The 12,816-nt window shown below is 40.2% G+C and overlaps 1 protein-coding gene across 1 annotated transcript in view; it reads right to left on the bottom strand.

The window, feature by feature from the left end:
* Positions 1–12,816, bottom strand: part of PREX2 (phosphatidylinositol-3,4,5-trisphosphate dependent Rac exchange factor 2) — a 422,278-nt gene that overhangs the window by 220,550 nt on the left and 188,912 nt on the right. Inside the window, exons 13-14 of the mRNA XM_073631775.1 lie at positions 8,406–8,455; positions 1,170–1,245 (exon numbers count right to left, since the gene is read on the bottom strand). Of these exons, the coding sequence (XP_073487876.1) occupies positions 1,170–1,245; positions 8,406–8,455 (126 nt within the window). The remainder of the gene's footprint in view (positions 1–1,169; positions 1,246–8,405; positions 8,456–12,816) is intronic.

Here is a 12,816-nt window from a genome sequence, read left to right as displayed (position 1 = left end):
ATTCCCATCTAAGGGCCGGTTCACACTGCTGTGCTGTCAGACATCGGATGTGATTCGCACCGCACTGCGGTACAAATCAAGTGCGATCTCTGTGTGATGCAAACTTAGCCATACAAATTGTATGGCTGAATTTGCATCGCATTCAGACCACTCAGACCCTTTTTTTGGTCCGCAGCAAAATCGGATCCGATTCCTGTCTGAATTTTCAGTTTGCCCTGCGATATGCGAACCGATTTGGGGGTGTCATTAGCTTTCTACTGACACTCCCAGCAGTTCGCATATCGCAGTGTGAACTGCCTGTGAGTTGTATGCGATGCGGGAACCCGCACTGGATTTGCAGGGTTCCTGCATCGCTGCAGTGTGAACCGGCCCTTAGATAGATATCATGGGAACATTTGTTCCCAATGGGAGATTTCCCTTTACCTTTTGCAGTGACACTGGTCTCCAGGACAAAGAGAGGGGTGAATCTCCTTAGTAGGGGCACAAACAGCAATAAAAACTCGACAAAATGTCTATCCCACCCCCACTCTATCCAAAACTCAAAAAAAAAAGTCTACATACAATTTAGGGTTAGCTGCTAGATTTTTTTTACAAAGATTATTATTACCACAGTTTAAAAAAAAAAGATATGCAGTAACTTCACATCTAGGCATCCCGGATCGCGGGCAGAATTGCTGAGATTCTGCCCACGATCCCAAATCGCCGCAAATCGCGGGACGCGCTCGCGATCCCGTCACTTTCAATGGCACCTGATCGTGGTGCGATTTTGCCGTGATTGTCGTCCGATGAATCGCGGTAAAATCATGCAAACAGGATTGCGGGGCGCCTGTCACCCAAAAGAAGTTCTGGAACTTTTTTTTGGGCGACAGGCATCACCCAATTCTGTTTGCATGATTTTACTGCGATTAGTCAGGCGACAATCTCAAAATTGATTCACAATTGGGGTGCCATTGGAAGTGACGGGTATCGCGAGCGCGTCCCACGATTTGCGACGATTCGGGATCGCGGTCAGAATCGATGCGATTCCGCCCCTGATCCGGGACGCCTAGATGCCAACAGAGCCTTACAGTGACCTAATTCTGCTTTGTAATTAAAACCAATTTAGTTTTATTTCTGTTTTAAATTGTATTGATAAATAAAGGACGTAATCATATATAAACACTTCTTACCTGAGCTATAAGCCAGTCTATCAGCTTGTTTGCCATAACCACAGATTTATATGTTCGCAGATGGTAGTCTTTATCCCTACAAAAGAAATACATTTTTACATATTGTTATGTCATTGTTTAATGTAATAGCTCATGGATATTTTTAAAATTCAATCCAAATTATAATTATATTGTAATTATTTGCAATTATGAATAATTTGTAGAATTATATATAATTATCATAATTATTTGTTACAGAACAAACACTGACAAACTTTATGAAGGTTCCATTCTAACAAAAAACCTTCCTCATGACAGAATTGTTAACATTTTTAAGTGTTTTTTTTAAAATAATAATTTAAAAAAAAACAGCAAAAAAATATTACCTTTCAAAGTGAAATGTATGCATTGCAACGCTTCTGGCAAACTGTATTAAAAAATCTTATCTTTCCGTTCAGAAGAAACTGGTGTAAATCTTACCATTTTCAAACTGATTACTCAATATGTATATGCAAGACAAGTTTGAGCCAACATCTGTCAGAAAAAATCAGTGGATTTTGTTGTCGGAATGTCCGATCAATGTCCGACCGTGTGTACAGGGCATAACTCTTGTAATAAAATAAGAACATATCTCTTTTAGCTTGAAAGTATCTCACCAAAAAGCAAACTACTACAATGAAAACAATGAGACTATAGCACAAGCAGTTGCAAACAAGAAGAGCAAACAGGGTGCAGGAAGGCTTGACAAAGTGGCAGGGCCCTGAAACTTGTTGCTTCTGCTACACAACATTTCCTCTCAACTGCAAGGTTTCCCAGCAGCCGCAGACACCACATTTGTCAGCGCTAGAGCAGGTTTAGCACTCAAGTGCTGGCTTTACATCAGACAGTGATTTTCAAACTCAGCGAATGTTTGGCACTTTGATGTGTGGACACTTCCCATGCTCTAAGGTACTTACCTTAAAGTGAGCAAGATATTGTTTTATTTGGCATTAAAACTACATTCCTGCTCCCAGTTTGCATTTATCTCATTTGTAAAAGCTGGATTACCCCTGATCATCATAGGAGCTGCAGGAGTTGTTGCTTGATTTCTTCCTATGGATATTTTTCACTGAATAGACTAATGAGGTTATGCAGGCCATATTATGTGTGCTACTTTCTGTATTTCTATTGCACAAGCAACAAATTGGGAATGGGGGTTGGGGTCTATACACAGGGTAAAGGCTGGCCCCAGAGTCCCATAATGCAAAGTGACATCCATGTTGGCATTTTTAGAAATCAAAGCTGCTCAAAGATTGAAATGGAAAGGTATTTTTAAAAACATTAAATTACAAAATGGCTTGGATAGCAATTATATAGGATATAAATGTTTTCTCTAAAAGTGAAGCTTTCCTTTATATATAACCCACTGACACTTTACAGCCAGACAGGCTCCCAAAATGCAAATGAACTTGTCTGCTGAAGCATTCTTTCAGAATAATATGTTTTTCTATTCACACCTAAGAATGGAAGTCAAGCCATACTATCTCTGTTCTCACCTTCACCATTGTGTTATTATGACTGGCACATGCAAAAACAGAAAGGACAGCTATTACCGATCTATGGCAAGATATGTTCTGTTGTCACTTATTTAGACCTGCTCAGTTATGGCATGCTGAACAAGACAAGAAGCAACATAGAAGTCCTTATTTTGTTTTTAATTCTGAAAGCTGAAGTTTAGTTCAAAAAACATTTTTCTCTACAGCTTTAGTAGCGTTACTTTCCTTTAATAAAGGATGTTCCATGATTTACAGGCTGCTGGATTCTGTACAAATCTTCACTGCAGGGCTTCCTTGTCCTCTTCATGCTGCTGGACTGCTAGCATTGTGGGTGTTAATAGCTTCGGGTCTACAGACTCAGCTGCACTAAAGATGAGCTGAGAGGGAAACTCTCCCTCCTGCCTTCTCCTCCATTCATAAAAGTTCTTTCACTGATTACACTTTCTGTAACATGATCTATGAGAATGCTGTGATTGATCTCACCCATTCACAGATTGCAGTGTAATCAGTAAAGGAACTTTTCTCAATAGATTAGAGGGCACGAGGGGGGTGCCCCCCCCCCCCCCCCATCAAATCATTTTTAGTTCAGCTGAGTCCGGAAACCCAAAGTTGGTAACCCCTACAGGACTCGCAGGAAGAGGACAGGACAGCCCTGCAGTGAAGATTGCTACAGAATCCAGCAACCTGTACATCCTGGGACATACTTCATTACAGGTAATTCTATGTTACTTTTACAGCCATGGGGTCCACAAGGACTCCATAAACAGCAAGTGCCCTTCACAGAAAGTGTTGTAGGTTTCCTGACATAGTGTTGAGCTTATTTTATAAGGTCAGTGTGAATGCAAACTCTGCAAAAATCCACTGTGAGAATACGTGCCCAAATCATTACAATGCTGCTGCAGATAGCATTAGTGGTATTTTCTTTTCTGAGAGTATGTTGTAGATATAACATCTACATAAAACTTTACAAACCAGAGGACCACAGCCACCAGAGACAAATAACAATCCTTAAGAAACTGCAGAGTGGGCTACTTCCCAGAACTACAAGAATGCCTGAGGAATCACAATTTATTGTCTGAGGCTCAGCAGTTCAGAAACAAATTTTAAATGCCGGATTGCTAATCTGTGCAAGTTATATAACATGTACAATTGTGTATTCTCAAAGAAACACTTGGTCACTCTTTAGAGAAACATTACTTTGCATTTACAAGCTCAGTCGCTCGCGTCATTGCAGTGGCTTGACATAATGTTTGGCATGAGAACACTGCTGCTAGCAAAATAGAATAGATCTGTATTGCTTACTGGCTGTGTGTAAAAGACAACAGACATCTTATTCTTTCTCAGAAGGAACATGAGGCATTTATTCCTCTAAGAGCACACACTGTTAATCTCTCACATACTCACATTCCTGGCACGTCTACTGGCTCATCCAAATTATGCAGCCTCAAAAGTGTACTCCACTCTCTCTCAAGGGTATCTTATAGGCAGCTCAGTCTCTCTGCCTCACGGCAAAACCAAACAAGTTCCTTTAGACAAAGTTTTTATTGCCTTGTTTTATGGACCTACCACTCTTATTGCTTTTCTTTTTCTCATCATTTGTGTGTCAGTGAAGCAAATTTACAAACAGCATCACCAACATCATAGTTAACACAACGCCAAAGAGATGGTCTGCCATTAGAAATCATGGGCTCTGTACAGGTTTCAAGCATCAGATTTAGGCTGAGCTCAAGGGTCTTTTTCATGCCAGAAAGTCAATAGTGAAGGTGCATTGGCTAGTCATTAAGTTAAGCTGCCCATAGCAGCACAACCTGATCGTACAATCTAATTCGGATTTACTAAAGACTTCATATGATCAGGACCAACCTGAACAGTTCATGCAATGCTCATCCAACCAGACCAGTCCGCACACTGTACAGGGGCCACATATATGAGGTGTAATTGGGCCCCTGAGCACATGGGATAGGGAAGGCCCACCTGTCACCTGCACTGTCTGCACACAGAATCTGTGAGCAAGTCTATTCTGCCAGTCACGTGCCACATGCAGGTTGACATCACCGGCCAAATGGAAATGCCAACAGAAAGGCCCTGCCAGGCCCAGACCTCCTTGTTGACTTGATGAAGCGCTGACTGTTCCCCTGTATTGGCAGCTCATTCAAATAGGAAAGGTTGGCAGTTACTGTACTTGGCTACTATTGTAATTAAAGTGCATATAAATCCAAGAGGAAATATGTAATATACTGCAGCTTACCAGTCCTTAGATATGATAGCTACATTAGTTTTATTTTTTAAGTTATGTTTTCTTTACTTTTGCCCTGCACTCCTGCCATTAATGCATTTCCTGCCCAAGGGTGACAATTCTCACTCATCATATTATATCTATGAACAGGTCAGGACACTTTTGCAGGGACAGCTTTTTGGCTAATTTTAGTTTCCTGACAGGGTCGTTTCAAGCTGAAGTTTAGCTAAAAATTATTTTTATTTTAACCCTACAGCTTCAGTAACCTAACTTATCTTTATGAAGTATTTCCCACCTTGTGCAGGCCTCTGTGTCCTGTAGAAGTCTTCACTACTGTACAAGGATGCTGATTTCTATCGAAATTCAATAGGAAAAGTTCCAGACAGTCCCCTTTCCCCCACTACCTTAATTTGCTTCATGGGTGGCACAGCCCTGGTTAACATTGAAACTAGAGTATAGTGGAGGACTTTGAATATGGACATGTGTTCAGGTGCTGACTATGAGACCCAGGATTTGCTCTAATGCCCTGTACACACGACCGGTTTTCCAGTCGGAATAAACTCTGAAGGTTTTTCCGACGGAGTTTCGACGGAATTCCGCTCAAGCTGTCTTGCATACACACTGTCACACCAAATTCTGACCATCCAGAAGGCGGTGACGTACAGCACGTACGGCGGGACAAGAAAACGGAAGTTCAATAGCCAGTAGCCAATAGCTTCTGTCTCGTACTTGCTTCAGAGCATGCGTAGTTTTTGGTACATCGGAACAGCATACAGACGAGCGGTTTTCCCGATAGGAATTGGTTCCGTCGGAAAAATTTAGAACATGTTCTCTTTCTAGGTCCGTCAGAATTTTCTACGTAAAAAGTCCGATGGGGCATACACACGATCGGAATATATGATGAAAAGCTCCCGTCTGACTTTTACTGTCGAACATTCCGCTCGCGTGTACACGGCATAATACAACTTTCTTTGAAGGGTTCATGATGTGAGGTAAAACTCTCCCATTGGCGCACATATAGCATTAAACCTGGCAGGAATCTTAACTGTTCAAAATTCTTTACAAAACTAAAAAAAAGATTTACATAAAGTTACATTATGGGGTTGATTTACTAAAGGCAAATAGGCTGTGCACTTTAAGAAGTGTAGTTGAACTCTGCAAGTGCTGTTGCTCCAGAGCTTAGTAAATGAGCAGAAGCTCTGCTGACTTCCATCATCCAATCATGTGCAAGCAAAAATGCTGTATTTTAAATTTGCCTTGCAAGTGATTGGGCACTCTTTGCAAAGTGAAGCTTTATCTCATTTACTATGTTCTGGAGCAACTGTGCATAGAGAGTGCAACTGCACTTTCCAAAGTACACAGCCTATTTGCCTTTAGTAAATCAACCCCTAAACCATTTGTTGCATGTGCTATGGGTTGCAGGGATCTGCCACAGTGAAACTCCTGTAATGGTTCACGAATTAAACTATGGTGAATATTTATCAAACATTATATGGGCTATTTGCCAGCCATTCACATAAAATACTTTGGGAATCATTCAACCTTTGTATTAACCCAAATTAGTAGAAAATCACCCAGTGATAAAAATTTCAGGGTCCAGCCCTTCCTTGGTTTAAACTGGCCTTTCTCAGCCTTTTTAACCCAGAGGAACCACTAAAATAATTTTCAGGTTTCGGAGAACCCTTACTAAAATTGTTGGTCAGTAGCAAGAATTCAACACTTGCAGTTGTACAAAATAGGACTTCTACAGACAGCTAAAATTCGAATTGGTGCCATGCTTTGCCAAGTGGCAATGGTTTGTAAACTATTCAGGCACCATCAGATGGGAGGTCAATCAGCCCCAGCTCAAGGAACCCTTAGGAATCCTGGTTGAGAATGACTGGAAAAAAAAAATACAGTCTGGAATGGAGATATTATTCAACTACGATAGTTCCCCGAGTTACTTTCATGTATAAAAAAGTATGACAGTGAGCCTGGACCTACAGTAATTCAAAAAAGAAAAAGCTCACATACAGTCATGTGGCTCAAAAAAAAAAGTCTTATCTTTGTATTAAAGTTTTGAAAATTGAGCCTAAACTACCTTATTATATTGAGGCCAGCCATTTTGAATAATCCTCTGTTTTCTGCAGGACAAACAGGAGACATCCTGCTGATAGATTTAAATAAAAGAATACCCAAATAATTCATTTTTTACTGCTGACTCCTGTGCAATGGCAGACATAATGTAAAACTAGTTTATTCTGTCTGCTGTATAACTTTAATCTTTCTTTATATATGACACATGTAATTTTTATTAAGCTTAGGCTAAACTCTTGTTGATAATCTTCATAATCTATCTAATCAGCAAGGCTATTGGAATTCTAAATACATACCTGAGTATCATTTATGAAATACTGCCCTTGGCTCATTTTCAGGGATAATTATAATCTATACATAGAATAATGAGGTGAGAAATCATTTAACCACTTGCCGACTGGCTCACGCCACCATACATATACATCATGCAGTAGACAAGCTATGATTAAGCACCAGTGAGAGCGGTGTGAATTGCGTTAGTAGTTTTCAATTTTAATCTGTTTTTGTACAGACTTTATCTTCAATAAAGGAAACGAATATTTTTGGAGTGCGGCTATCCAGATTTTTATTTGCTCATACAGTTGACAAGAGGTTAAGGGCTCATTCACACCTTTGCCTTGCAGTGCATTGCATTAACAAATGAATTGGCACTGCAGCATCCTAAAAAAATTACATTTTTTGGCAAAGCAGGGCACTACAACACATGGTAGTGCATGTATGCAGTGTGGTGCGCTCAGTGTATTGGTATGCTATTTAAAATGAATGTGTGTCACTGCATCGTACCGCAAAGGGGTGAATGGGCTTCTAAATGTTGCTGTCTTGTCAAATGCCTGACCTCACGCACTACCTTTCAACTCCGGACTGCATAACACTGTAGCTGTCTGCAGCATAATTTCTGTTATTTGACACGGTCATGCACTCTCTATAGCTGGGAGACAGTGAGTGAGTGCAATCAGTTGATAAGGCAGCAACAGACTTCGGATGATGATCCCTGACAGTGAAGCTGAAGTATAAGGCTTAAACAAAACATAAGATAAATAATGGAGAAAATAGAAATCTTCATAAAGCCTTAACAAGTTCACTGAGAGCTGGGGGGAAGTGATTTACCCAGGACCCAACACCCTAAAAAATCTGCAATTTTGCACATTCTTTCTACAACATGATGCTTACTGACAACAACACTTACAGCTTACAAAAGACTGAAAGGAGGAATCTCATATTGCATTGGAATAAAATATGATTTGCCATGGGAACCAAAATTCCACATACGGGAACAAAAATGTAATTATCTACCACCACTTACAAAACTCTACACAGAAAAAAACATCTAAAAAGTAAAAACTTTGAACAAAAGGAACAAACTGTTCTTCATGTCTCCGGTGAGTTACTGATCAGTTTTAAAATACATACCTAATTACTGGAGTAAACAAGCTGTGAAGACGGCAGTATAGTCTAACACCCTAGAAAAGATAAACAATAACAGTTTATACAGCATAATAGGCAAAGGTAGAGGGTACTGCCTTAAAGGCTCTGTGTTTCTTCCTGAAACCTTAGACAGAGCTGTATGATAGTGGATACATAACTACTGTGATGACTCAATGCGGTTATTTTGCTAAAGGAGTAGAGTCTGTTTACTAAGGCAGCTGATACATACAGTATCTCACAAAAGTGAGTACACCCCTCACATTTTTGTTATTATTTTATTATACCTTTTCATGTGACGACACTGAAAAAATTACTCTTTGCTACAATGTAAAGTAGTGAGTGTACAGCTTGTATAGCAGTGTAAATTTGCTGTCCCCTCAAAATAACTCAACACACAGTCATTAATCTCTAAACCTCTGGCAACAAAAGTGAGTCCACCCCTAATTGAAAATGTCCAAATTGGGCCCAATTAGTCATTTTCCCTCCCCGATGTCATGTGACTCATTAGTGTTACAAGGTCTCAGGTGTGAATGGGGAGCAGGTGTGTTAAATTTGGTGTTATCACTCTCACTCTCTCATACTGGTCACTGGAAGTTCAACATGGCACCTCATGGCAAAGAACTCTCTGAAGGATCTGAAAAAAAAAGAATTGTTGCTGTACATAAAGATGGCCTAGGCTATAAGAAGATTGCCATGACCCTGAAACTGAGCTGCAGCAAGGTGGCCAAGATTATACAGTGGTTTAACAGGACAGGTTCCACTCAGAACAGGCCTCACCATGTTCTGCACAACTTCTGCACAACCACGCTGTTGGATTTTCGCCCCTCGATCAGGGCAGCCAGCTATAGCCAGCAGCCCTGATTGATCTATTCTGAAGACTGTCAGAATACAATAGCTTAGCAGGGAGCATTCCCCCATCCACATTGAGCGTATGGATGGAGGAATCAAGTCATTTTTCTTTTTCAACCCACTGGTTGAACAAAAAAACGGACTTACTGTATCTCACAAAAGTAAGTACACCCCTCACATTTAAGTAAATATTTTATTATATCTTTTCATGTGACAACACTGAAGAAATGACACTTTGCTACAATGTAAAGTAGTGAGTGTACAGCTTGTATAACAGTGTAAATTTGCTGTCCCCTCAAAATAACTCAACACAGCCATTAATGTCTAAACCGCTGGCAACAAAAGTGAGTACAAAATGTCCAAATTTTGCCACAATATTTTGTGTGGCCAGTATTATTTTCCAGCACTACCTTAACCCTCTTGGGCATGGAGTTCACCAGAGCTTCACAGGTTGCCACTGGTGTCCTCTTCCACTCCTCCATGGCGACATCAAGGAGCTGGTGGATGTTAGAGAACTTGCGCTCCTCCATCTTTCATTTGAGGATGCCCCACAGATGCTCAATAGGGTTTAGGTCTGGAGACATGCTTGGCCAGTCCATCACCTTTACCCTCAGCTTCCTTAGCAAGCCAGTGGTCTTCTTGGAGGTGTGTTTGGGGTCTTTATCATGTTGGATTTATCATGTCGACCAAAGAAGTTGAGTGCACGTGCTCAGCGTCATATCCAGAGGTTGTCGTTGGGATAGATGTATGAGTGCTGCCAGCATTGCTGCAGAGTTTGAAGGGGTGGGGGGTCAGCCTGTCAGTGCTCAGACCATACGCCGCACACTGCATCAAATTGGTCTGCATGGCTGCCATCCCAGAAGGAAGCCTCTTCTAAAGATGATGCACAAGAAAGCCCCCAAACAGTTTGCTGAAGACTAAGGACAACAGTTTTCAGACTAAGGACATGATTGCTAGATAAACTTATTTGGTTCAGATGGTGTCAAGCGTGTGTGGCGACAACCAGGTGAGGAGTACAAAGACAAGTGTGTCTTGCCTACAGTCAAGCATGGTGGTGGAAGTGTCATGGTCTGGGGCTGCATGAGTGCTGCCGGCACTGGGGAACTACAGTTCATTGAGGGAACCATAAATGCCAACATGTACTGTGACATACTGAAGCAGAGCATGATCCCCTCCCTTCATAGACTGAGCTGCAGGGTAGTAATCCAACATGATAAAGACCCCAAACACACCTCCAAGAAGACCACTGGCTTGCTAAGGAAGCTGAGGGTAAAGGTGATGGACTGGCCAAGCATGTCTCCAGACCTAAACCCTATTGAGCATCTGTGGGGCATCCTCAAATGAAAGATGGAGGAGCGCAAGTTCTCTAACATCCACCAGCTCCTTGATGTCGCCATGGAGGAGTGGAAGAGGACACCAGTGGCAACCTGTGAAGCTCTGGTGAACTCCATGCCCAAGAGGGTTAAGGTAGTGCTGGAAAATAATGCTGGCCACACAAAATATTGTGGCAAAATTTGGACATTTTGTACTCACTTTTGTTGCCAGCGGTTTAGACATTAATGGCTGTGTTGAGTTATTTTGAGGGGACAGCAAATTTACACTGTTATACAAGCTGTACACTCACTACTTTACATTGTAGCAAAGTGTCATTTCTTCAGTGTTGTCACATGAAAAGATATAATAAAATATTTACTTAAATGTGAGGGGTGTACTTACTTTTGTGAGATACAGTAAGTCCGTTTTTTTTGTTCAACCAGTGGGTTGAAAAAGAAAAATGACTTGATTCCTCCATCCATACGCTCAATGTGGATGGGGGAATGCTCCCTGCTAAGCTATTGTATTCTGACAGTCTTCAGAATAGATCAATCAGGGCTGCTGGCTATAGCTGGCTGCCCTGATCGAGGGGCGAAAATCCAACAGCGTGGTTGTACAGAAGTCAATCGAATTCCAATCCATCGATGGCCAGCCTTAATGTAACTCCGAAAAGTGGAATTTTACATATATTAGTAAATAAGGTGAACCTTTGAATACCCAGTAATGCAAAGGAAAAGCAAAGAAAACAAATCGTTTTCTTGCACATGGTTTATTGATTGAAGTGAACACAGGTTTACCTTATCTTACTTACTTTGCTTAGTGATTAGTCTCTACTTCTTTAGCAAATTATTCTTATTAAATTCTGTAAAAGGGCTTCTTTAAACACAGCCAAGAGTGATACAATACTTTACACATGAAAAGGAGCCTGGAGCCCCATCTGCTGGCTGCATATGAAACTACAAAATAATATGCAAGAATTCATATTCAGCTGTCTGAAAAGCCATGATAAGGACAATAATAAGGAAGGAAAGAACTATAACTAAATCATTATATTTTCCTTTTAAGACTGAATAAATAGCTTTGATTTTGATCTTTTTGTTTGCATAGCTGATCCTTTTTTGCCAGTTTACACCCCTATATCAAAAGTTTCCAAGTGCCCCCCCGACATTCAGGGACACATCCTGGATTAGGAAATGTGTTTCATTTTTTTTCCTTTTCCATGGAAATGTCGCCAGTATTTAAACAGATTACTTGCTAACAGAATTCATTCTATTTTTAAATGTTATAATAAATTCTTACTTTGTACTCATACTATTCTGGGCTCTTAAGTTAATACTTATTAAAATGCAAGGCAGTAGTATATAATCCAACTTTATAACTTTGTTTTAGTAGAAATGTAACATAGCTTGGTTGATTGGAACAGTATCATGGGAAATGATTTTGGATATAAATTTTCACCTCTATGAAAACATTTTAATTATTTCTCTACTGATCAGCACTCTCATAGGTCACTTGGTGAACACTTACAGAATTCACAAATACACAAACTCATGCAATATCTGTGCCTTTCATATTTTCTTCCAAAATATATGGACATTTTTCTGCAGCCCAAACATCCTTGTTTTCTTTGGGATAAAGCTTGTAAATGTTGAAGCAATATCTGCAACTTCACCAAAGCTGAAACTTGAAGTTTCACTTATTAAGCTGCCTAGATAAAATGTGCTTATTTAAAAAATAGAAAAAAGTCAGAGTATGTGTATGTGTTTTTTTTTTTTTTTGGGGCGGGGGGGTAGTTTATTAAAGTAAAGTAGTTTATTTTATTTCATTCCAGCTCTTTGTATTTGTGGCCTGTTTTTGTTTTTTGTTTTGTTTTTTCCTTATTTTGCTTTAAATTTGTTGTTTTACTTTTCCACTGTATGCTTGTTTACTTTGTCTGGGCAAAAAGGAAAATGAACAAAGAGGCCGCATTTTTGGTGCCAGAGAAGGTCCAGAATAATTGGGCAGCAGCTTTTGTAACCCATGATAACTATTTAATGCGCCCATTGCACCCTAGAAACCACCTTAACCTCCCTGGCGGTATGATTATGTCAGATTTTTGATGCTGAAAGCGGTACATTGTTTCGCATGGAAATTTGGTGTTTTATATTGTAGGCCTGTAATTCTTAGGAATAACTCACTTAAATCTGTCCAAACAAGAGTCTAGTAGACATCCCGGGTATGATAAAGTTTGAAA

This window comes from Aquarana catesbeiana, linkage group LG05, assembly GCF_042186555.1.
Source record: "Aquarana catesbeiana isolate 2022-GZ linkage group LG05, ASM4218655v1, whole genome shotgun sequence".
NCBI lineage: Eukaryota > Metazoa > Chordata > Amphibia > Anura > Ranidae > Aquarana > Aquarana catesbeiana.
Note: the sequence above shows the minus strand (reverse complement) of the source record. Positions and strands in the feature narration are given on the sequence as shown.